At 37.8% G+C, this 27123-nt stretch overlaps 1 protein-coding gene across 6 annotated transcripts in view; it reads left to right on the top strand.

The window, feature by feature from the left end:
- Positions 1-27123, top strand: part of GPD2 (glycerol-3-phosphate dehydrogenase 2) — a 134174-nt gene that overhangs the window by 43718 nt on the left and 63333 nt on the right. For all 6 annotated transcript variants that reach the window (XR_003001960.1, XM_024735957.1, XM_024735956.1 and 3 more), the window contains exons 3-6: positions 10359-10530; positions 23061-23185; positions 24697-24794; positions 25804-25967. Coding sequence is in view for 5 of the 6 variants with exons in the window: in XM_024735957.1 (XP_024591725.1) it covers positions 10359-10530; positions 23061-23185; positions 24697-24794; positions 25804-25967 (559 nt within the window). In the remaining variant the exon portion in view is untranslated. The remainder of the gene's footprint in view (positions 1-10358; positions 10531-23060; positions 23186-24696; positions 24795-25803; positions 25968-27123) is intronic.

The following is a 27123-nucleotide window of genomic DNA, read 5'->3' as shown; positions in this document are numbered from 1 at the left end:
GAGCTGTCAGCATCAGCATTACGTTAAACATGAAGGAAGAAATGTCTCTGCACCATGGTTTGCTGGGGCTTGCGTTTGATTATCTGTCCTTTTGGAGCTTTATCTCTATGGATTTATTTTTCTACTTATGATGGGGTCTAACTCGTCAGAGGAAGATTCTGGACTGTATACAAAGTATGGGAATTGCAAATCTTAGGTTGTAATGCTAAATATATCTCCTATTTGTGTATTAAGTGGAGTAAGCTAATTGGTGTAGTAAGCAGCTCCCAAAGCTCAGTGGCTTATAATGAAGGTTTCTTCCTTACTCACATTACAGTTCAGTGTGGATAGGTGGGGAATTGTTTCTTGTAGTCATTCACGGACCTATGTCCCTTTATTCTAGTGGCTTCTCCATGTTTTATAGCTTTTTGACCCACTGGATCATTTCTAGCCAGCTGTAAGGGAGGGTGGGAAGTGTAATCCAGCAGTGTTCTCTGGAAGAAGAGAAAAAGTTTTAAGCATCCAGCCATTAAATCTGTGTCCTGACTTTCATTTCTAATCAGTTTGACAAATAAGCTGCATTTTTTTGATAACAGTTTTATTGTTAGAGTTTATACCAAAGACTGTATTTTCTTCTCTTGTTTAGAACCCTGTGCCTAGATTCCTGGAAGAATTGTTTTTCTCCTAAAAACACAACTAAATATGTTGGGGCTGTGTCTGATATCTAAAGCTCGATGAAGATTCTGAACACATTGTATTTTCCATAAGGCGAGTTGAAACTAACTCTATATGGTTAACCGTTTCTCAGAGGCTTGTTTCATGAAAGTACTGAAATTATGCAGACAGAGCTGGAAATGTTCTTTGAAGTGCATCCTATCATTTTCCTTATAATTTTGGTTTTTATTTAACACTTCGCTCCCAAAGTGGGGCCATGGCAATATCTTTGAGTTATAACTCACATCAGGCCTTCGAGGAGTTTGTGATGCTATTTTATTGCTGGCATACAAAATCCGCGAGGTTAACTGTACTGCGATAGGTCACACAGTGAGTCAACGACTGAGCTATGATTAGCGTTGACAGCTGGTGAGCTTGTAGGCTGTTGCTAACTGAGCAACATTGACATTCATTTTGATTTGACTTTGCATTTCACTTTCAACTATTTATCCATTTTAAGGCCTCCTTAAGAAACTTTTTAGGGATATTGTGGGACTGAGGAAACTTTCTAGAAATGCTTTGGGAAAAGTCTACTAGCTTCCCTCTCCAGCTTAATAGTTACATTGTGTTAATGCTAGGTAGGCCCCCTTTTGGTAGAGTTTGCAAATTAAGAAAATAGATGCTTTAAGATGTTAGACAATGTTAGGCAAAATAATTTTACATGCTTTATTTCAAAATTTGTGATTTTTCAACAAAGAAGTTCTGAGATCCAATTATATGCTTGTGAGTATAAACTAGAAAAATTATAAATGTGTATATATTTGATGAAATAATTCACCGAGAAATGGAGAACGTGCATCACAAATTATACCCCAAACTATTTTGAACTTAAAATTAAAATGCAGCCAAGGGCCATCTGGATTGAGAAACTCGGAAATGGTCCTTTGGCTCATTGGGTCAGCATTTTATTCACCTGAGAGGGATGGGGGGGGAAAGTGAGTCCCATTTCAGTTCTGTATCCATTTCCAAATGTATGTGTTAGGGAGGTTTTTAAGGAAAAGTGCTATTTCGTGGAACCCTCGGTGTCACTGCCTGGGGTGTCTGGCCATGGGCAAAGCAGGTTCTCTCAGACTTCTGATTCCACTGGCTGCCATCAGCTGTTCCCTGCAACGCTGGTGCCTGCAAGGCGGGTGGACCTAGAGCCCTAGGTAACCCACACATACAGGGAAAGATAACCTAGCAGAGCTGAGGACATGGGATTTGGAGTCAAACTAGGGATCAGATTCTGATTCTCTCAGTTACTTGCCCAAAGAATAACAAAACTCCGTTTCCTCACTGGTCAAAGGATGACTCCCTCCTTTTTTTTTAAATTATTATTTATTTTTGCTGTGTTGGGTCTTCGTTTCTGTGCGCGGGCTTTCTCTAGTTGTGGCAAGTGGGGGCCACTCTTCATCGCAGTGTGTGGGCCTCTCACTATCGCTGCCTCTCTTGTTGCGGAGCGCAGGCTCCAGACGCGCAGGCTCAGTAGTTGTGGCACAGGGGCCTAGTTGCTCCGCGGCATGTGGGATCCTCCCAGACCAGGGCTCGAACCTGTGTCCCCTGCATTAGCAGGCAGATTCTCAACGACTGCGCCACCAGGGAAGCCCCACTTCGGTGTCATGGTAAGACCCAAGGGACCTGACTTGTTATTGTGTGGGCTAGCAGCAGCTCTTCTTCCCTCTCTGCACTCCCTGCTCTCAGGCTCCCTCTCTAGATCCTTTCATTCTCAGCACACTATTGGAATAGAAGAGCAATATCAAGTTCCGACACCTCCAAACACATATTCTGTGTCTTTAAAATACTTATTTGAAAACTGGTAAAACGTATCCCTCAAACCTCAGATCACGTAGTTATGTGATTTTATTTGAAGTAGATTCAGACAAAGCCAAAGGGTTTTCCCTATTTTTCAGCTATAAAAAAGTTGTATAATTTAATGATTTGGCTATGTTGTGATTGGTATTAAAAGAGCTTCCTTGCGATTTCTTAAAGGAATCACAACCACTTAAAGGCGCGATAGCACCTTCAAGGTGAGCTAGAGCTCGTTTCTCAGCCACCCTAGAAAGATGGACTTGTTTTATTTTCTCTTGTTTGGTCCCCAGTGGAGATGACGGTCCACCTATTAGCCAGTCTTCCTACTGAGTAATCATGAATCCCTCACCCAGTACGTTTATATTGAGAAATGTTGCTTACTGTCCTGTAAGTATAAGAAGAAACACCATTGTTTAGAATCAAAGTGATTCAGGAGGTGAAAGGTCATTAAAACATCTTAGGATTCATTCTAAGGAGATGCTTATTGCATTTCCTTTCCAGGAATATGGAAATATGGTATTTTTCAGTGACAACAAAACATGAAGCCATTCCCCTTAAATCTAATGATTCCATTATCAATATATATGATTCAATCACATAATGAGAGAGAGAAAGAGAGAGAGAGTGATAGTTGCAGTAAGAAGTGATTTGCATGAAACCCTACTTTATTCTCCAATTATTACTCTACATGATTACAGGACAACCTGGTTGTTAATTTCATGCGGTCTTTAAGTACGCATTTCTTTCAGAAATAGACACTAATTATTAGATCTTGTTTTCGGTCTCACCTGAAGTTGCAAATGTCTAGGATATATATATTTTTTTAATTTGCAAGTCTAATGGTGTACAGACATAGTAAAACTGATCTCATTCTGAATCCCATTTTGTTCTCTGGGATGTAAACTCTCAAAGATTATGAACTCGCTTTCAGTTCTGTATAGGTGTTCTATGTGCCAGTCTCTTGACAAAAGCCATATGTTTGCTATCAGAATGCTGGAGGAATTTTATGTTTTTAAAATTTAGAGGAACCTTTGCTTACAAGTTAAAGAAAACCCACCTACTTCCCCACAGCTCACGATAATTAAATATAATCAGAAATAACAACATCAAAGTAATATTAAATATTAGGTATTCTAATTCTACCAAGAAAAGAATTTTTTGTTTTGGATCTGTGCTTGCACTTATGCTAGGCACAAGGCAGTTTGCTTTGTGTCTTGGGCTCTCCTTTCTTCTGACGTCAGTGGCTGAATTAGGTAATAGATCCTGAATCTGATAGTGCTGGACTTGTCCTGTCTTTAAGTCCAGGCTTAGCAAACTTATATGCCTGCAGGGGCCAGGCTGGGATGATAAAAGTGTGAAGCCAGTGAGTGGGAATCCTGGGCTAACAAGGGTGCACAGCCCTGCCTAAGGGCAGCAGCTACTGTTCAGTTTCAGCAGATATCAGACAGAAATCCTAATTTTTATGTGAAATATAGCAATTTATGGTACTTATTTATATTATTTTTAAGTTGAAGTACAGTTAACTCACAATGTTATATTAGTTCCAGGTGTACAACATAGTGATTTGATATTTTTATAGATTATGCACCAAAGTTAGTGTAGTATTAATGACTACATTCCCTGTGGTGTACATTACATCCCTGTGACTTATTTATCTTATAACTGGTAGTTTGTACCTCTTAATTCCCTTTACCTATTTCTCCCATCCTCCCACCCTCTCTCCGCTGGTGACCTGCGTATTTACCTGAAGAAAATAAAAACATTAATTCAATAAGATACATGCACCCCAGTGTTCATTGCTGCGTTATTGACAATAGGCAAATATGGAAGCAACCTGTGTCCACTGACAGATGAATAGATAAAGAAGATGTGGTATATATATGCAATGAATATTAGCCATAAAAAAAGAGTGAAATCTTCCCATTTGTGACAACATGGATAGACCTGGAGGGTATTATGCTAATTGAAATTCGTCAGATAAAGACAAATACTCTATATTTTTAGTTATATGTGAAATCTGAAAAACGTGAACAAATGTTACAAAACAGAAATAGACTCACAGATATGGAGAACAATTTTTAAATATTGGATGTGTAACTCACGTTTTTAAGAAAGTAGTATGCTGACCAATTCACTACAATGACTTCTGGTTTTAGCACATGCTGTGCCAACTTCCTTTCCTGGCATTTTCACCCAACTAATGCCTATTAGTCTTTCTTGACCTGATTTAGCTGTGGTTTCCAGGAAACCTTCTCAGGTCTGGCTCATGCCTCCCATGGCTCTTATAGCTTCTTCTCTATCTTTAATCCACCTGTTAAGCAATATTCTAATTTCCTCTTTATCTTTTTGTTTTGTCCTCCAGTCTGTAGAATCCTTGAGGGCCTCCACTGGATGAGGAAGTGCAGTGGTGTGTGAGGTGTCTTCTTAGGTGACTTAGGGCATGTTGCCTTTCCAAGCCTTCTCCCAGAATCTCTGGATCAGTCCAGATTCCTGTTTAATCAACTGCCTTGATTAATTTGTCTGCGAAGTTTGATTAGCAGGTCTGGGAAGATTTGGAGCACAAAGGTCCCCTTTCTTAAAGCGTGCTGTTACTTACCACTACTGTCTTATTCCTACTGCTTTTCTTTTATTTCTCCTCAATCGACATATTCTAGGGAAGGTAGAGTGCAGATGTGTTTCTGTGACTCAAAGCCATATGAAGCCCAAATGAGTCTTTCTCTTGTCATAATTATAAGGAGGGCCTCAGGCTGTGTTTACTGCCTCTAAAATAAACTTGTGCTTAGCTTCTCAGTCGCAACACTTTCCAGCTTTTATGAAAAAAATAAACAAAAATAAAGTGTTGTTTTAAATGTAGTGTCAGAAATTAAATAAATTACCCTCAATAGTGCCGTATATTTAAAAAAATATATTTTGGGAAGGATTGCTCAGCAAAACCCCCACGACAGAACCATACCACAAAAAAACCCCCAAACTTCCTGCATTTGATAACTGGTGATATCTCCTCCTATTATAACGATTTAGTCTATTTCTTAATTTTTCTCAAATTATACGTAGAATCAGTATGTTGTAGTGATGTAAAACTTAGTCTGTGTCACCAGGCTGCATAAGTTCAATTCCTAGCTCTACCATATACCAGCTGTATAATCACAGGCCAAGTGCTTAACTTCTGTGTCTCAGTTACTCCTTCTGTAAAATGGAAATCATAGTAGTACCTAACTCATAGAGTCATTGTGAGGATCAAGTGAGTGAAAAAAATAAAACCTTAATAATAATGCCTGGCGCATAATTGCTGTGTATATGGTTACTTATTATTATTTTAAAAATAATTCTACAGTATTTCTATTGATTGATTGATTGTCTGTGTTGGGTCTTCGTTTCTGTGCGTGGGCTTTCTCTAGTTGCGGCAAGTGGGGGCCACTCTTCATCGCGGTGCTCGGGCCTCTCACTGTCGTGGCCTCTCTTGTTACGGAGCACAAGCTCCAGTCGCGCAGGCTCAGCAGTTGTGGCTCTCGGGCCTAGTTGCTCCGCAGCATGTGGGATCTTCCCAGACCAGGGCTCGAACCCATGTCCCCTGCACCGGCAGGCAGACTCTCAACCACTGCGCCACCAGGGAAGCCCCTTATTATTTTTTAAGTCAAGTTTATTGAGGTATGATTTGGGGTGTAATTTACATGCAGTAAAATTCACCCTTTATAACGTACAGTTCTGTGAGTTTTGACAAGAGCATATGGTCATATAACCACCACCACAGTCAAGATATAGAACATTTCTATCATCCTCAAAGGCTCTCATGTTCTCTGTGGTCATTCCTCCCCAGCACATCTCCAGACACTGACCATCACTGATCTGTTTTCTGACCATATACTTTTGCTTTTGCAGAACATCATGTAAATGGAATCATGCCCTATGTAGACTTCTGAGTCTTTCTTCTCTCACTTGGCACAGGGATTGGCAAACTTTTCTCTAAAGGGCCCGGCAGTACATGTTTTAGGCTTGCAGACCATACCTCCTCTGTCGCAACTACTCCTCTCTGCTACTGCAGTCGTGTACTAGGCATGAATGATTGGGTGTGGCTGTGTTGCAATAAAACTTTATTAAAATAGGTAGCAGCCAGATTTGGGTGGAAAGCCATAATTTTTCAACCTGTGACTTAGCATGATGCTTTTGAGATCCATTCATGTTGTTGTGACTATCAGTAATTTGTTCTTTTTATTGCCAATTATTATTCCAGCGCATGGACGCACGAGAGTTTGTTTAGTCATTCACCAGTTGAAGGATGTTCGAGTTTTTAATAATTTTTGGCAATTATAAATAAAGCCATTGTAAATATTTGCCTACAGGTTTTTGTGTGAACACAGGTTTTGATTTCTCTTGAGTAAATCACCTGGGGGGCGGCACTGTATGGTAAGTGTGTGTTCACCTTTATTAGAAACTCTCAAATTGTTTTCCAAAATGGCTGGATTATTTTGCATTTCCATCAGCAATATAAGAGAGTTGCAATTGTGTTGTATCACCACCAGCACTTGGTATTGTCCATTTCTTTGTTAGATTTAAGCTACTCTGAAAAACTATGACGCATCTTAGAAACTAAAGATGCTTACCTTTATGTTGTATTAGGTCAAAAGCTCTTGAAGGGTTTTACACGTGGAAATGACATTATTTGGGTTTTTACATGGTTACCCCAGCTTCAGTATGGAGAATGACTTGGAAGAACGAATGGTAACTGTGTGAAGACCTGTAGGAGGATATTATTTTAATATAGAGGAAAGGGAAGATACCTGGACTTGAAAGGCAGTGAAGATGATGTGACTAGATGTGAGAATTTTTTTAGGTGGTGGAATTTATAGAACTCAATGACTGACCAGATAGGAGACTTAAGAGAGTGACACAAGCAACTAGATATATAATGGTACCTTCACTGAAATGAGGAAAATTTATAGGGAAAAAGGTTTGGGGAGATAAAGTTATCAGTAGAATTTTGAGATAATGTGAGACATCGAAATGAAGACATCGAAATGAAGTAGGAAGTTTGATATCCAGGTTCTGGAATAGGGGAGCATAATTGAGGGTCAGGGTGGTATGAAAGATATCTGATACTATGGAGGAAGATGATGTTCCCTAGAGAGAGTTTTTAGTCATCTGAGAAGAGTGAATAGGACAGACTCAAGAGGAACCTCAGTGATTAATGTTGGACAGCAGACAAACATCCAAAGGAAACTAGAGAGTGAGTTCAAGAGGCTGGAGGGAGAGAGAGAGACAGAGACAGAGAGAGAGAGGGGTCATCATTTCAGACTGACAGCTTCCCGATGCTGAGGTGAGTGAATGTGCTGAGATGACAACTGAAATGAAGGATGAAAAGTGCTCACTGGGTTTGGCAGCATAGTGGACATTGGTCAGTGTTGGTGGTCTGGTCATGGTGGTGGTGCTGGTGTATGTGAAAATCCATATTAAACTTGAGTTGGGGAGTGAATAGGAGGTGAGGCAGTAGAAAAGCAAGGGTATACAGTTACTTCAAGAATTTTCAGGCTGATTGTTAGAAACATATGTAAGAGACATTTTTTACTGTTGGTTAGGATGAGACAGGTTAGAGCGTACCGATGAGAAGTATGAGGCAGGGGATGAGGGCAGGAGAAACAGCATAGTCAGTGGAGAGATGCACAAAAGGCATGAGAAATGCCCATCAGATCTGGTGTACTTGCTGAAGAAGAGGTTCTGCTGAGTTTAATCTCCATGGTTGCAACCTGTGAGCAGCGTGGAATGGGGTCTGTTAGTGCTGCCAAGTTCTAATGAACTCTACCATAGTACCGTCCTTACATTTATTTTCAACTATTTCTAGAGAACTTACCAAGCAGCAAATGTCAGCACAATTCTTTTGATGTGTGAAAATGCTCTGGCGTTTAGTCACTTGTCAGTCTCATGTTCAAGTCTTATCCATCTGTCATGGCCCAGTTGAAAGCCTCAGATGAAAGACTCTCCCTCTCTAATCTGAATGGTCATAGCTTGGTGCTTTTTTTTTTTTCCTCTTTTTTGGCATTTGTTCTTGTATGTGTTTACCGTGTGTGTGTGTGTGTGTGTGTGTGTGTGTGTGTGTGTGTGGTTTTTTTCATTCTTCTCCTTAGATGATAGAAAACAAAGACCATGACTGAAAGGCGTCTTATATTCTCCACAGCACCTAGCCAGTTACATTTATTTAGCTTGTTACCTTAAATGCATGTAAATATGAACATGGGGAAATGGTTATTAGCAGACAATTAGGAGGAGTTATATAAGGAAGCGCAAGATTTCTGTGGTTTGGAATCTGAATTAATAGTCTGAAAAATTATGGTACCAGATTATAACGTTTTGTATTTATGATACTTAGTAAAATATGTTTTGAAAGTTTCCTGTTCCCTGCTATTAAGGAATCAAATTATTTAACAATAATACAACTCCTCTTTGGTGTAATTAATAGTTTACTTTCATATCATTATTCCCTTACTGAGAGTAACCCAAAGTTAAAGAGATAGAGACATCACAGGGGTTTCATCCCACATTGCAAGTGAAGAAACCAAAGCCAGAGAGATAATCAGTCAAAAATCCCTTTACTAGTAAACACAAGTGCTAAGATATAAGCCAGGACCCTCTGATTCTAATCCAGGTTTCTTTCAATGTGCTCTATGGCTTTTAAGTTTTTTTTTTAATAGAAATCCAATTATAAGGAGCACTTTGGTCTATTTTATTTAAATGAATAAAAAATCACTTATCAGAACAATCTCTTGGTCAGAGCTAAGACCACCTTTTCTGGAAGAAGCTTGGCCTTGTGGTTCAGAGCTTCATACATGGCCCTTCAGCAGAATGGGAAGAACCCTGCCCCTGTGGATTGTGCTGATGCTGTGATTTAAAGAAAAGAAAATAGAAGCCACATATCTGTGGAATACTAACTGTTAGAGCAACAGTGACCAGCACTGTTCAGTATAGTGAACGAACCTGGTATTCACATTTTGGAGAAAAAACAGATACATATCTGTTTTTCTAAGCTTTTGACTCTGACTTACTACTTTTGTTAATATAAAGACTAGCATCATTTTTGATTTAGGATGATAACTTATATTCTAATGAAAGAACTAGAAATAAGGAAGGTCATTATCATTTAGGGGACTATGGCTGGCTTTAATTATATTATTGTTAAAGCTTTCACAAATTGAAATAGCGTGTGTTAAATATATAAAATCTATAATTTTCTGTTAAAACGTTGAATGGGGAAGCCTCTGACTAAAATCTTTATATAATATTATTCCCATTGGCCAGAGCTGATTTTAAACTGGATAATAATGTCTGTTGTGAACAGATTCTTTTTAATTGTACTGACTTTAACTTATAGATCCCCAAACTCAAGAATATATTTTTGTCAGGGGAATTAAGGAACGAAGAACATATACTTGTAAGAAATTGCAGAAAGGCATAAAGTGCTTTTTCTTCCTCCTTTCCACACTTTTAAATGTTATCTGAATGAATGGCTGCTACGGGGTAAAACATTTCCTTATGTTCTTCTATAAATTGTCTTAGACAAGGTATTTGGGAATTGCTGTACGGTGTGGGAATTAATTGAACTTGGTTGTATATGAAACCAAAACGATCAGTTGAGATATTGAATCTGAAACCAGGTGTTCCACGGTTAAATAGTTACGATTCATGGAAAAAAAAAAAAAAACCACAGAATTTTAAGGACTTTTTTTTTTCTCCAAGGCAGTTGGTTCTATCACTCACTCCATGTGGACTGTAGACTCCGGTCTAGCTCTGGTTATCCTTATCTCCATTACAACTCTTTTTTTAGTACATTGTAAAATGTATTAAATTGGCATTCCAGACAAACATTTGAAAATGGTCTTTTACCTCAGGTGAACCTGGCCTTTGTTGAAGCAGCAGACTACATCTCAGAACCTGTTAACAGGGAGCCTCCTTCCAGAGAAGCTCAGATACTGACTTTGAAAAACACGTCTGAATTCGATGTACTTGTCATTGGAGGAGGAGCAACAGGAAGTGGCTGTGCCCTAGATGCAGTCACCAGAGGTGAGTCCTGGTGTGGGTGGATGTAACACAGGTAAAGGTCTCATCTGTCCTTCTGATATAAACACAGTGTGCGCTCCGTGCTGGGAAGTCACGTTTCTGTTGCATTGCTTAATTTTCCATTCTTTGTGAAGCACCTTCCCGTTGTTAAAATGTAGGTACCTGCACAATTTTGAAATGAAGTATAGTTTGTCTTTTACACTGAAATGAATTTATTTAGAAAGAAAACTTTATATTCCTGTGAATTCATTGATTTGATGTTCTGGTTAGTTTTTTTTATACACAGTAAAGTACATTTATGTGAAATAAAATTATTTGTGTATCACCTAAAATCACATTTATGTCAGTGATTTATCTTTAATAAAAAGATTTATTAAAATGAATTAATCTATTAAAATAATTCTTTTTGTTTCTCTATTAAAATAATCTCTTCCAATGAAATACAGACTACAGTTTGGGAAACTCTAGTTCAGGTGACTGAATGATGGAAAAGACTTGCTAACCTGTAGTTCTGTCTCACTCTATTAGTCAGCTTCAGGAAAGATATTATGAGAAGTTCTTTCAAAATGGCAACAGGATATATAAAGAAAGAAATTTTAGTATGGAACACCAAGGCTCTTACATATGATATGTTTAATGATTTGCTTCTTTTGCCTGTGGTTATTAGTGTGGAGTTTGGAATCAAAGAAATCTGAGTACATATCCTGGCTGAGCTGCTTTATCAGATGTATGTATGTGCATACACACACACACGCACATACACTTAAGCAAGTTACTTAATTTCTCTCAGGTCCCTCATCTTTCAAATAAGGAAAGAAATATCTTCCATTAATGATTGTTACGAGGATTAAATGCATAATCATGAAGAGGATTTAAAACAGTGCTTGTCACACAAAGTAGAAACTCAATAAATTGTAGATAGTATTATAGCTGCCATTAATAACATGAAGGCAAAAGACTTTTAGAACCAATTGTCCCGGAGAAATAATCCTTTGTGATTATTTTTAGATATATCAAATTGGACTGGGTACTGCTGCAAGGAATTTTGACTCCAAATTATTTTAGTTACTATATAAGATTCAGTATTCATTGCAGTTTCATATTCAGTGGTAATAGTTTATTACATGGAATAATTTTTCTCAGATTAAGTTACTACCACACCCACCCTAGACTTAGTTACTTTGCATATCTGGTAGATTTTAGTTTTACAGAAATGAAATAAATTTCGTGAGATTAGGCACACATAAGCCAAAAAGTACAGTAGATTTACTGTGATTGCACAGGACCCCCACTTGAGTTTTGATCCATGTAGACGTCACAGCCTAGGTCCTTTATGTCAATTCCAAATGATGGCAAATTCACAATAATAAGTCCTGGAACATACTCAGTTTCCTGGCACACCCTAATATTTATATAATTTTGTCTCCATCCATAGTTTATAATTTAAGCTGCATTATCCTGGGACATACTAAGTCAGATGGAAAGAAGAGTTGAAGTTACCTCAAGGTGTTTGAATTCAACACTCTTCCCTGGAGTCTTGGGAAAGAGAGTGTCAAGAGAAGACACATAGGCAGTGTAATGGGAGGTCTCGTTTGGGACTGCCCCAATTGTCCTGGGACTACTCCAGGGCTTAGAAGTTACCAGATGACAATTTTCTATGTCCAAGAGGATCGTTTCCCCAGTAGCGTTCAGAGAAATATTTCTTGCTATCTCCACTTATGTTCATGCTATGTACTGAAGTATACAGCAGTTCTTTTTCTTTCATTTCAACAAATATTGGCTGAGTGCCTGCTTTATGCATGGCAATATTCAAAGTACTACATGAGAATACAAAGATGTTTGATCCAGGCTCCACCCTTAGGTTGCTCCAAGTTCTGTAGTTCTGTAGTAGACTGAGTTACCCTATAGAGAATATGTGCCTTTCAGGAGGCTTGGGGGCATTGTTATATCTGCATAGAATGGTCTGGAGAAAGCAAGCTGCTATTTAGCACGGGTAGAATTTTAGTAGGCAAACATTGCTTGCTGGAAGTGTGCCAATCTGAGGGAGCATGTGAGAGGAACAGTGTGTGTGGGAAACAGCCCGTGTTTCAGTTGGGATCACCCAGGCTGTGCTGGGGAGGATATGAGAGGAGTGCAAAAGCAGGGCTGGGCCTGGGATACCGGGAAAGGTCTTTGGACTTTACTGAACAGGCCCTCTGAGACAGTGAAGAGCATTCGTGATGAGGAAAGGATAGGCAATAAAGGAAGAAGCAGGGGCTAAACTTGTAAGAGATCTAGAGACAAATAAAACAGAAAGGACGTAACTTGCTGGTGTTAGTAGGATATGAATAAGGGAGGCAATATGTGCAAGAATTGTTTCTTCTTTCTTTTCTTTTTAAGATAGGAGCCATCTGAATATTTCTGTAGACTCAGAGGAGAGCCTTAACATGCAAATAATAGAAGGCTGCATGTGGAACAAGCTCTCGGGAAAATACGCGGCATGGGATATCAAAGATGTATCTTAGCTTTGGCAGGGCAAGAAGAGACATTTCTCAGGGACGAATACAAAGTGTAAAGATTCTAAGGCATAAAAGAGGGAGTCTGTGTGACTCTGAAGAGCTATTCTTAAACACTCAAAAAGAAGTGAGATGTGCTACTTATGGATAAGAGTAGGGACTTGGATGTAGAAAAGATTTAGAGAATGTGATAGGAATAGGGGTTGCTTTGCTCTGGTTAGAAAAGGATATCTCTGTGTGTGTGTGTATGTGTGTGTGTGTGTGTGTGTGTGTGTGTGTGTCCCCATGTGTGTCTGATATTGCTCAGAGTTGGGGCAGAGAAAATACACGAGAGGGTAGAATCCCAAATTGAGAACTGACTAGGTATCAATGACAGAAGGAGAAAATGAGAAAAGATTCCATGAAGGCAAGAAATTGTTTAAATGGAAACTTAGGACTGGTAGGGGGAGGTAAGGGGAGTTGGAAAGCCAGCTTTCCCTCAAAGAGTTAGGACCGTGATTGCAGTAGCAAAAAGGCAACTACTGATTAAATGTCTTTTATTCCTTTTCTCCTTTTGAAAAGTCTCACCTATATTTGCTTTTGTGCATTTTTTAGATATCTTTTTAAAAACATAGATAAGATCATACTGTAGTCATTACTTTGCAGTGTATTACTTTCAAATAACAGTGTAGTTAATCAATCTTTACATGTATATGGTATTCATTGTTTTTCATGGCTGAAAAATTCATCCCAAAGACGTTCTTGTTAATGACTCTTTAGGTGGTTTCCAGTTTTTTGTTTTGTTTCATTCTGCTGTTTAAAATAATACTACTTGTGAGTCAACTGCTGAACCAGCTCTGGGAATATAAAGACTAATGAGACGTGGCCTTGCCCTCGAGGAGCTTATAGTTTATTAATATTCGCTGAACAAACATTTTTCCTTTGGGCAGTAAAGAATGTTACCTAGTACATTAGCAGACGATTGTGGGTGATGACCGTGATGATGATTTTGAAAAGATAAGAGTTTTCAGAGCCAGAATGTTGACAAGATTTTTAATACTTATAGTTAGTAACAGCTAAGAAAATGAAGTACTTTCAGTATCTCCTGGCATTTCAGTTGCTGTCTTTTAAAATAATTGACTGACTGTCTTATTTGATGTATACGGAGTTACGATTTATAAAAAGGATGGATAAACCATAGTTTGTATTTCCTTTATTATGCTGGTAGCCCTCTGAGGGTAGCATTTATAATTAAAATGTATAGAGATGCTGAAATTAATCTATATTTATCCTTTTACTACAATTTCTGATCATATCAGTAGCCCTCTGAAGTGTGAAATAATCATGGGTTAGGTTAATGAATTGTGCATTGTTGCTGTTCATTCATGGAATTTGCTCTTTTATTATATTTGATGCTTCACTTAACAACAAATTTTGCTTTCTCTGCATTTGATATGTTTTTACCAAATTATTCCTGACTGTATCCATTAATCTTTAGTCACATTTGACAAAAATAAATTACTGTGATCTTTTAAAGTTACCAGTAATAATTAGATTTTTCAGGACATCAAAGTTTTGGGGGAACTGCTAGATGTTAAAAGGCTCGTATAAAAATGTTTTCACAAGGTTTTTGATGAAATATTGTGCCCAAATGCAATTTTGGTAATGGATAAACAAAGACCATAGAAGGAAGAGAAAAAGTCATGAAGTTTTCATAATGAACATTTATTTGCATTCTTACCATCTGCATTTTCTTGGGAATCAGTTTTTCATTTGTTTCATTTGGGAATATTATTACATAAACATAATATGCACAGCTCTCCTCACGTTCTCCTGTAGGTCTCTAGGATCAATAGGAATTGCTTCTCTGGTTAAAACCTCTGTGGCCAGTCCCCAGCCTTGAAGCACGATGATATAGGAGGCACTTTGCCCCCAAAAGAGAGCTGGAATGAAGAGACTCTGATAAATGTAGTCACTCCCTCAGAGGGCTTCAAGATGTTTTTTTCAGTTCTTTTTTGTTATTTTATGTGATTTACCTGTATGTATCGGGGTCAATCAGTACAATTTTGGTTTAAAATCTTATTTATAAACTTAAACTTTATGGCTTCAAAATTCCAGAGAAGACTGCTTCTTGCTAGAAGAAAACATTAATTGTAGTTCTCTTGTTTAAAAATGTATATGTACTTCTAGTTTATGAATGGTGCCTGGCTAGTAATTCCTGAATTCTCACCACAGTTCCTTCGAGTCTAAGACAGTATAGCATAACGAGTAAGGACACAGGCTATGAAATGAGAACCAAGTGGGATCAGTCAACTTCATCACTCACTAGGTCCATGACCTTCAATAAGTGTTCTAACCTTACAGAGAGCCTCAAGGTTCTCAGACATAACGGAGGATAACAACAACACTTCTGCATAAATAAAGGTTTGTGAAAAGGAGCAGGTGTGTGCATTTTTAATTGCATTAAAAACTGCAGAAAAGGGAGAGCCATGGAAGATAGTGCATTTTGGGAATTACAGATCTCCACCCCCTTCTACCACTGCCCCTCTTCCACCATGAGGGTAGAGAAAATCCTATTTCAGGACAGTAGAATTGCAGCAGATGAAAGTTTGCTACTTACTGGACACTGCTAATTAGACTAGGTTGCAAATTGCTACTAAAATTAATCTGGAAATTTGATGTAATTTAGTGATTATGTTATAGTGACTGTCTTTGGCAGGAGTAGGGTGGGGAGGGTTAGAGAAACTGTGCCAAAGTTATCTGGAAGAATCAGCCTTTGAGATTTACTAGATTAATTTTGAAAAAGAATAATGATAAAGCAGATAGAGCTCTATCAATATCGAAGTGTATTCTAAAGCTACTTTAATTAAAATAGTTTGCTAAAGGAACGGAGAGATTAGCGGAGCAAAAGTAAGAGGCTAGAAATAGATCTGAATACATAAAATGTAGGATATGGTAAAAGCATTTCATATTTGTCATTATTGGTTATTTAATAAGTGACATTGAAGGATCCACTTTCCCAAATTTATATTTGTATATATTATGTATATTTATATTCTATTTATCATGATCCCTGTGGATCAAGGATTTAACAATAAAACACCACAAACCTATTAGAAGAAAGTATATGGAAATTTAAAAACATGGAGTAAGACAGGTGTTTTTAAGCATGAGATCAATAAAGTCATTTTCATTTTGGCAAATCCTGTTAAATTTGATTTCATAAAAATTGAAATTTATCTATGGCAGAAATATAATAAACACCTGTGAAGTTGGAAAAATAACATATCAGACAGGATTTGTTTCATATTGTTTTCAACTTTTCTATATCCTTTTGTTTTAATGTCTGTGATTAAACACAAGTAGCTGGATTCTTTTTTTTTTTAACGCTTGATAGATGGAATCTGTCTTTCAACAGGTGAATTTGGTCCATCTCCATTTATTTGGATGCCATGTGCTTTTATTTTGTATTTTTTACCTTACATCTTTTTTTACTTTGCTCCATTTCCTTCTTCCTTTCCTCCATATTAAATCAGCTTTGCATCACTCTCTGTTGCCATACATTAAACTCTAGGGATACAGTTGCTGCCACCTTCAAGTCCCATCAGAGACTTTTCTCAAAACCAAATCGAGGCTCCTGCCCTGTGTTGATCTTGGCCAGCCAACTGGTGGTTCCCTGGCCCAGGTACTGCTCTCCAGGCTGGGTCCATCTTCCTGCCTCCTGGGCATGTCCCAGCAGATAGTCCACAGCCCCAGACAGTGGTCAGCAGAAGCTTTTCCACCCTTCTTCAATCCCTGGATTCCAGCACTGGTCTGTCTTCTTCACCTCTCCCTATCTCTTGCCCTTCAGGAACTGAAATCTTGGTTACCTTTGCCTGTTTCTAGACCCAGATTCCACCAAGACAGAGGCTTTGGGCCTAACTACTCTGCTCTGAGTTTCTGCTACATTTCTGGTCCATGAGGTGTTTATTTTTGAATCAACCATGCCTTAAAAAATATATATGTATGTGTGTACATAGGTATGTATGTACAGATATATATACATGTAAAAAACATATATATATATATATATATATATATATACACACATATATATAATTTTCTCTGTGTTTGGAGAGGAAGAGTTTAAAGCTGAACTCACAGTGGCATATTGATCAAAATTTTACCTATAAGCAATATTTATAATAGCAAAAAGAGTGTGGTATGGTTTAATAAATTGGGTCCATTCAGTTATTCAGAGAGGTTTGTAAGTATTTACAGGGATAATGGCTAAAATGTATTGTAAATTGAAAAACAAGTTGCGAAGAATGAGTTTGTTAATTGTATTTGTTTTTGAAGCAAAAAAGTACACAGGTTTATCAGCATAAAAAGTTTCTGGTAGAATATATGGGACATTTTTAATTGTTAAACTTGGTTATGTCTGGAGTATATTATTCTCTCTTTTCATCATTTTACATTGTTTGGATATTCCTTCTCTCTGAATACTGGCTGTTTTTATTATAAAATAATAAAAAGTAAAATAGTAAAAAAGTAAATAGTAAAATAGTAAAAAGAGAAAGCAACAACAGCAACTTCCTTATTCCCCTGAAACTCTATTACTATAATTAGTGTTATCGCTTAATACATTTTTGTGCCTCCATAATCATGTGTGAACTTAAGAGACTCAAAGTATGTTAATGATGTGTTCTAACTTAGCATAGTATCTCCATTAATGGTTTATATGTTTCTAATAGAAAAATAGAAATAGGTATAATAACCAATCCAATATTATATAGTTCTGTAAAATGTTAACATTCACTGTTAGAAAATACTAGGCTTAAAGCATAGAATCCTGATCATGAGGATTAACAAGCCAGGGTTGCTTTGCAGCTGTACAGGTGTGTTATTTTTTAGAGAAATTGGTACTAATGTACAGAGTGTCTAAACTTTTTGATTTGTGTGTTATTACCTGGGTGCCTCTGGTAGTTATTTCATAGCTATTACTCTCCCCTTTCTATTTAAAAATAGTTAAATAATGCCATATCTGAAAATTTATTATAATGAAATAAAGATGTAGAGAGTTTAAATAAAAATACAATCTTGCAGTGCTGTGATAGCGAAGGTAGGAAATAACCCGAATGTTCAAAAACAGGGAATTGAATAAATAAATCATTGTAAATATTTAATGTATTACTATGCACACATTAAAAGTGAAATTATAGAAAAATATGTATTAACATTGGAGAGATGTTTACAATAAATAATGTTAAATGAAAAAAATGGAATGTATCATATGATCCTGTTTTGGTAAAAATGTGCGTATGTGATTACATACACGCACAGAAAATGTGAACATTTAAACACCCAAATGTCAACTGTGGTTATCTCTGAGTAGTGTGGTTACAGGAGGGTTTTATTTTGTTCTCTTTACTTCTCTGCATTTATTATATTGAGTGTGTTTGCATGCATAAGATAATCAGTAAAAGGTATTAAACTATGCTTCTGTTCTATTTCATGTTGTAAAAGTTAAATGTACCATTCCTCCCCTTAGTTGGTAATTATCCCTCTGTATTCATCCAACTGTCTTGATCCATGAATTGGTTTAGTTGGAAGTGCCTGGCAGCTAGACATTCCCACTCAGGACAGAAAAGGCAAGTCTGTGAAGAGCTGTATTTCATTCACATCCCTGACCCCACCCAAACGGTACAACTTTAACTTCAGAGATGGGCTGAGTATGACTGAAAGGTAGATTTCAAGTTGACTTTCTTCTTCTGCTATAACTAATCTTGTTCTTCCACCAAAGAATTTCGGAGTAATCTCACTCCAAATATTAATACTTTACCACTGCAGTGAAATTCATGAGAGTAACTACTAAAAGCAATCAATTATAAAAACAAAAAATCGAATAATCATACCACTCCCAAATGTTCTGGTTCATCTCAGCAGTGATAGAACATATTGCTTTCCATAAAAAGTAACTTCTGAAAAGAAAAGAAACAAGCAAAAGCTATTCCTTATAAAATCTTGAACGAGTTTAGTGAATTATCATACATGTACAGAGGCCAGCCCTTCACTGGTGGGCATGTGGGGAGGTCATTCTTTCCACTCTGAGGAAAGATCTTCCCCAGTGCCTCACATCCAGCTAGGCACAGTTGCTGGAAGCCTGGATGCATTATTTTCGGTCTCCTTCAAATTTAATTATTTTACCTAAGATGCAAAATGTTAGCATTGAATGTCACTTAAAAATACTGTTCAAAGACAAATATCATATGATATTGCCTATATGTGGAATCTAAAAAAAATGGTAAAAATGAACTTATTTACAAAACAGAAAGAGAGTCACAGATGTAGAAAACAATCTTATGGTTACCAGGCGGGAAAGGGATGGGGGAGGGATAAATTGGGACACTGAGATTGACATATACACACTACTATATATAAAATAGATAACTAATAAGGACCTACTACTATATAGCACAGAGAACTCTACTCAATACTCTGTAAGGGAGTGCTCTATGGAAAAGAATCTAAAAAAGAGTGGATGTATGTATATCTATAACTGATTTACTTTGCTGTACACCTGAAACTAACACAACATTGTAAATCAGCTATACTCCAATAAAAATTTAAAAAAAATACTGTTCATTCTCTTTGAGAAGATAAAACAGTGCTCTCTCTTCACTTCCTTGCTTTATACTGAAACAAAACAAAACAAACTAAACTCTTATTTTCAGACTGGAGGTGGAAAAAAAGTTTGGATTTTTGAGAGGTGAAACAGGAAGGAACATCTTAGGTAACCGAATCATGCAAGATCATTATAAGACTTTAAACAATTTCATTGTCTTTGCTGTAGTCGGTTAATCAGTTAAGGCAAAAGCGGTTGTAACTTCTAATAATGTCTTGATTTTGCATTACTCTCCTCCTTCCTCATTCCGTTATTCTCATCCAACAAAAACGAGAAATCCAGAACGTTTAGCATAAAAGCAGTTGAAATTTTTAAAATGTTTTCTTTTTAAGGTTTCAAAAACTTTTGGTAATACTTTTAGGTTACATGGTACTTTAATATATCAATTTAGCTGTAAATTTAGAGACTACATTTTTATTTTGCTCTGGAAGGAGCAGTATCATTTCCCTTCAGAAATTCTGGTGGGTAGCTTGACGATATGACACTGGAAATAATGGGACAAGAAGAAACAGCCTGGCTTGACAGAGAAGCCCATTTTAACTTTTGTTGGTATTCACTAAGGTTTTTCACATAAGTACATGTGAATAACTTTTTTAAATGTCCAATTCTTGCAAAAGCAGTTTTGAGGCTTTAAAGTGTTAGCTCTCACTTAAATATCCTGAAATATCCTCCTGAGATGGCTTGCTAATTCCTAGAGTAGTTCCCTGCCTCACACTGTGTCAGTTTGGGAAAGAAAAAAAAACCCATCCTGATAACACACACCCATAAAATTCTCTCTTCATATCACTCTCCAATTACCGTCTTCTGCCTTCTGAGGCTAGACTCTCTATTGCCCCCCTCATGCTGTGTGGTTCCCCTAGAAGGTCTCCCCACACTCCAGCCCCTGAGTGACAGGCAGACCCTAAATAAGCTGGGCCATTTCAGTCATTTGCCTTCTCTTGCTTGAGCTGATCTTTGCCAGTGATAATTCCCTTGCTCCTGCCCTCTACCCATCTGAGCACATCCTCCTCTGTTGACTCAGCCTTTCTCCAAGACCCCATCCCAGATACAATTAAAATAACTACCTTGGCTGTAGTTATTGTTCACACAGGGAATTGTGTCACAGTCTCTCACAAGCTGCAGTGCTTCCTAGCAACTCACATGGAGGTTGGCAGGATTCAGATCCTCGCAAGTTACTGGACTGAGGCCTCAGTTCCTTGTGACCTGTTGACCAGGGGCTCTGTTGGTTCCTTGACTCAGAGCAAGACAGGTTGCTTTATCCAGGAGGAAGTCGCAGTCTCTTGTAACCTAACCATGGACGTGGCCTGCCACCATCGTGGCTGTATTCTGTTGGTTAGAAGCAAGGCACTAGCTAAGCCCACACTCCAGGGTAGGGGATTACATACTAGGAGGTGGGGCTAGCTGGGGACTAAGGCATCTTCTCCCACAGCCTGTGGGTACCTTTGGGCAGGTAGGAGCCATAGGCTGGATGGGAAAGCTGCTTATCCCCTCTCAGTTTTATGTCCCTGCCTCGAATGGTGTGGGCATCTTAATGCCATGACTGATTCCAAGACTGGAAGGAGAGGTGTGTTCTAAATAATTCAGCTCTTAAATGCCATTTGAAAGTCAACTTCCTCATCTGATCTTCAGCTGAAGAAAAATGGTATATTTTAGTACTGGAAGAAGAACTCTCTGTGTCGGACTTACTAAGAAAAGGTGATAGAGCTCACCAAGACAGTGCATTGTAAGAGAGATTGCAAATGTAATCTCGACTAAGCAATTTGGGGTTTATATCCTGAATTTAATTTTTGACCCACTTTCGGATAAAGAGTCCTCTGCATTTTCAAATGCAGCACCTATGAAACTTTGCTTCATTTTGTTCACTTGCCTCTCTTTGGGTTGGGAGCTACTTGACAGCTTGGTCTATGTCTATTTCATTTCTAACACCAGCACTTTACCTGGCACTTAGGCTCTCAAAAAATATGCACTAATATGATATATTTTTCTGTGTGTTTAATTAATACATCCTGTACTAAATTTCCTAAGCATTGCTAGAGTTTTCATAGTTGAGAATTTTACACATCTTTTTCTGGCATAAATGCTTAAAAAGAGTGACCTGGGTCTATGATATCTGTAATTTCTGTGTTATTTTGCTAGTTCATTAGAGCGTTAGCAGTTTTTGCCCTTGAATCAAAGTTCTCTACTTTTCTCTCCACAGTTTCCAAATATTTTGTCCTTTTGAGTCAAGGGAATTGCCCTGATTTTATGATGACATTTGGGTACGATATTTAAACTGTTAGAAGTTATAAAAACGACCCTTTGGTATTAAATGTAATAAATGGCTCTGAATTGAATACATGCACAAGTTCTCTTATATGAGCTTCGTGAGCCCAAACTGCTCCAGTTACATATTCTCATTGTAATTGGATTCTATGACATTCTCTCATCCCCCAAGAGTATGGCAGGCCATGAAAATTTCTTCTGGCTTGGTGCTGATGTATACTTCGCGTCTTTTGAAATTTTGGATTTCATATCTAACTAGTGTATGGAACTTGTAGTAATGTTGGTCCTCCCAGTCCTGAAGAGGCCGGGGTGTCTCTGCAAGAAAACAAAACAAAACAAAACTGATTTCATTCCCAAGAGATTTATTGCAACCCTCAAAGAAAGCCAGGTTGGGAGGGATGATTTTTAGAACTGACTTGTCTTTGTTCAGCCTCACCTTTACCAAGAATATTGTCTTTTCTTTACTCATGGATACTCTGTACTGGGTTCATTTGTCCTGGCTTGTGTTTTTCTTTGTAGTTCTACAATACTGTGCTTGCACGTCTTCAGTTAGACTGTAAACTCCTCAGCATCAGAGGTTATTCTCTTCTTTCTTCTTCTGTTTCGATATCTTTGATCTCTTTTCCCATTTTATACCCACCTTCACACCACTCCAGAAATAGGAACCGGCACATAGAGGGCTAGTCTAGATTCACAGTGGATGCATCAGAGTTGACTGGAGTTGAGAGGCTGGCACATGTCTGGACTCGCGTAGTGAGGGATGAATGTGAGTTCCAGAAGGCATCGGTAACAATACTGAGTTAACTCTACATGGTTAAAGATGGGTGCCAGACTCCCCTTCGACCCTCGAAACACACCAGTGTATGTTACTGCCCTGAAATTGCACTGTAATATTTTCTAGCTGTGATTCATTCACAGTTTAATATGCTTCTAGTTCTGGTTTGACTTTTCCCCCAGGAAGAGACTAGAATCTCTTCATTATAATATAGACAGCGTACTGCACTTGGAATACAAATTTATCCATGTTCAGAGTAATTTTTCTTGTGACTGTCTCTACCCTGGAGAAGTGCCTTTAATGAATTACATACAAATTGTGTAATTTAAGAAGTTAATTTGGTTTTCTGGTTACACAGGACTAAAAACAGCCCTTGTAGAAAGAGATGATTTCTCATCAGGGACCAGCAGCAGAAGCACTAAATTGATCCATGGTGGTGTGAGATATCTTCAGAAGGCTATCATGAAGTTGGATATTGAGCAGGTAATTGTGCATGCTAGTTGTTAAACAAAAATTGCGACTGTGCTTTTTTCTACCCAATTAAATCAGTTTTTTTTTTTTTTTTTAATGGCTTTTAACATTCCTTCCTATTGGAAATACCTATTTAGTGTATTCCGCTGGAGTGTCTTTCAGGAGAGGTGTGCCATTTTTTTTCCTGTAGCATTATGTTTATGGGTAATCAGGGGCTTTTTCTACACAGGCATGTCAAAGTAGCAGATTTACAAAATCACTTTCGGATGTGTTACTTTTTTTTCGCGGTACGCGGGCCTCTCGCTGCCGCGGCCTCTCCCGTTGAGGAGCACAGGCTCCGGACGCGCAGGCTCAGCGGCCATGGCTCACGGGCCCAGCCGCTCCGCGGCATGTGGGATCTTCCCGGACCTGGGCACGAACCCGTGTCCCCTGCATCGGCAGGCGGACTCCCAACCACTGCGCCACCAGGGAAGCCCTGGATGTGTTACTTTTAACAATTGTGATTGTTTTGTTTTGTTTTTTTCCCCACCAATGGCCACCAAATTGCTACTTCGCAAGCAGTTTCGAGGGAACTGTGTTGTAATACATGAGGAATATTAAACTGATCCTCTTAACTGCAGATGCAGTCATACTGCATATTGTCACTGACATATTCTTAAGGAAAAGATGATCTGAGTCATGCTTTTTTTTATGTCACACTCTGTTGTGTCCAGTCTGCCACCATTTGAAAACTGCCAAGGCAGTGTGGAAGATGACATTTCCCAGAGGGAAAAAAAAAAAAAAAAAAAAAAAAAAATCAACTGAACTCCCTATCTGCTTTTCGTACATGAAAAACAACAGCAGCACTTACTTGACATTGTCAGTTTTGAATCTGTCCCCTTTTCTTATGTGTCTGTTTAGCATCGTGATGGATGTGAAGAAAAGAGCATAGGGTTTAGAATCAGATGACTTGTGATGTGTTTCAGCTTATTTATTTAATTTCTATGAGCCTCGGTTTTCTTCTTTGTAAAATTAGTATTATGATAGTAATGCTGGGCCTTCAGAGAGATGTAATGAGGACTAAAGACAAAAGCTTTTTAATGATAGTCTGTAAAATACTGTGCAACTCTTAAGTATCATCTCTGCTTGGGCTAGTGGAGGCAAGAAGGAAACGTTTAACATGAATCTGAACAATCTGTTATCTCTTACATGAGAAAATATAATGGGGGACTGAGAAAAGGGACAATACAGAGAATGCAAGATAAATTGCTACAATAATCTTGTAACTCAAGTCAGGAAAATATCTTACACCTGGGAACTCTGACAGCATGTTTTTCTCCTATGCAAATACAGTTTAAGGTTTCTAAAAAATCTTTCAGGTTGACAGCATGATGTATTATTAGAAATTTGATTAGGAGGGAGCTATCCTTGCTCAGAGGTAGAGAGGTTTCTGTGTATCAATCAGTTGGCAGGGTGTCTATTTGCCATTTGAAAATATTATGATCTGTTATTGCCAAACTAATTTTCTCTGTTTTGCTTTTCAGTACAGGATGGTAAAAGAAGCCCTTCATGAGCGTGCCAACCTACTAGAAATTGCTCCCCATTTATCAGCTCCGTTGCCTATAATGCTCCCAATTTACAAGTAAGCCTTTTGGTATCATCTGTATACTCTTTGCTTATCTGAGGTCAATAGAACAAAGTTTTAATGGAAATAGTTCCTCAATGTGTATTTCTTAATGTAGTTTTAATTAGTCCTAATCTTTAATCCTTTTAAAATATTTTCCTTTGTTGCATTTTAAAAAGTGTGACTTTTCCTATATTAGTCTCTGCTGACCCACCTCTAAGGGCTAGCTCTTAAAGGCAAAGGAGGTTGTGTTCTGCACTTATAATTAGTAGTTTTTTACTCCAGTTTCTGAGAGTATATACAGGAGCAACTACATTTGCACTGGGGAACATAAGAGGGTCATTTGCAGACTAAAATGCAGAGCCAGAAAGAATCCTGCTGCAAAATCTGAACTGACATATATCAACTCCAAACCCTAAGCCATTTTGTGTCATTTTAAATTTCCGAGTTAACCAAAACTGAAATTTGGTTTGGAGGTGTCAAATAATCAAAAATTATTAAACCCAATTTTCTAAATGTTGTTAGAGCTATCCATCAAGTTGACTTAAGATGGAATACAGGTGGTAGGAAATACAGAATTATGTAACTCTGCTAGCTGCATGAGTCTTGTGGGGCCTGGAAGCAGATTTTATAATTTTTGTCTATATTTTATCGTAGATTTCTTAGGACATCTTAAGTCAATGATTCTCTACCCTGGGTGTACATTAGAGTCGCTCTGATCTTTGCCCTAGTCTAGTTAAATTGATCCCTAGAAGCACGAGGCCCAGGCATCTATATTTATTTTTGATGCTCCCCAGAAAATCTAATATGCAGTCAGGCCCAGAACCACTGCCTTAGAGATGATTCATTTACTTTTATAATTCAGCTGGGCTGGTGTCAGAACAGGCCGGCACGTCTCTTGTTTCTTTTGCAGTACACTTCTAGGTATACTTTGCTTTTCTTAATAAAAAGTGTCTTGTATCTTAAAGTGACATTCTATAATGTTATACTGTTTCTAAAGAAACCTTTTCCCCTGTTTATGCTGTAGGTGGTGGCAGTTACCTTACTACTGGGTGGGAATCAAGCTGTATGATCTGGTTGCCGGAAGTAATTGCCTGAAAAGCAGTTATGTCCTCAGCAAATCAAGAGCCCTTGAGCATTTCCCCATGCTCCAGAAGGATAAACTGGTAGGAGCAATTGTCTACTATGATGGTATGTGATTTTTTTTTTTTTTTTGACAAGATACTTTTCTCCCACTCGTGACCCTTACAGCATATTCTTAACGAGACAGTTTTGCATCCTAATTAACGTTAATCTTACACAACACACAAACGTACATGCGCACACTCCACATAGTGTTTTGCTTTTAATATTCCTTGTTTTTGCATATTCCTTTTCTTCTTTGATTTCGACTTTGTATCTCATGGTTGGTTTGGTCCATTTTCCATCATTATGTATTTGGTCACCACCTTCATGCCATTTAATTTGTTATGTTTGCCGGTGAACACTTGCCTTATGAATATATTATAATGTTGAAAGCAGCTGAGGATCTGTTAGGTTTTCTAGATGAAACCTCTATTTTCAAGGGGTTATAAACCTAGAGAAAAATGCGCCCTGGGCTGAAATTGACATGTTTGTATTTCGCACAGGGCACAATTCTTGAACATATAATTTATGTGAGAAGGTAGATGAACATTGCATCTGTTAAACCAGTCCCTCAGGTTTTAATGCTTATTTTATTGTTGTTAGATGTTTTCTAACAGTGACATTATCTAGTACCCATTTGCCATGTGTTCAATGTTCATTCTTTGTGTTTGTGTGTGTGGACAATACAATTTTGTACACTTTTATTTGAAGGAACTAACCACTTAATATATCTCCAGATGGACCACAATACAATACAAAACAACACAGGAAAAGCCATTTGTGAAGTTTTACTATAGTTTTAAAGGGTGAATGGATTTAAAAAGTAGTCCAAGGATGTCTATTTATAAAGAAATAGCTGGACACAGATTCAAAAAGTCTTAGAAATGTGTGGCACAAAGGCCCTATAGGGTCAGTGAGGTTTTTTTTACCCCTACTATGTGATCTTTTGTATTTAGTGTTAGATATCTAAACTCTTAACATGAAGAAGTGTTTTTGTTGTTTTGTTTTTCCAGGAGACTTTGATATTTATACTTCATAACATGGGATATCCTTAAGGCTACCCCTACCTTTTTTTCTTCTTCTCAGTGTTAGGTTTCTGAATCAATTTAGCTGTCTTTCAGGCTTTCATATATGAATGCAAAATGTGTACGTGCAGATGGGGCAACGGGGATAAACCCAAGAAGATGTGTTAGGAGCAACAATATTAGAAAAATGTTAAGGG

The sequence above is a fragment of the Neophocaena asiaeorientalis genome, unplaced genomic scaffold (genome assembly GCF_003031525.2).
Source record: "Neophocaena asiaeorientalis asiaeorientalis breed wild unplaced genomic scaffold, Neophocaena_asiaeorientalis_V1.1 scaffold72, whole genome shotgun sequence".
In the NCBI taxonomy this organism is placed as follows: Eukaryota; Metazoa; Chordata; class Mammalia; order Artiodactyla; family Phocoenidae; genus Neophocaena; species Neophocaena asiaeorientalis.
This window is presented reverse-complemented; position numbering and strand designations above follow the sequence as displayed.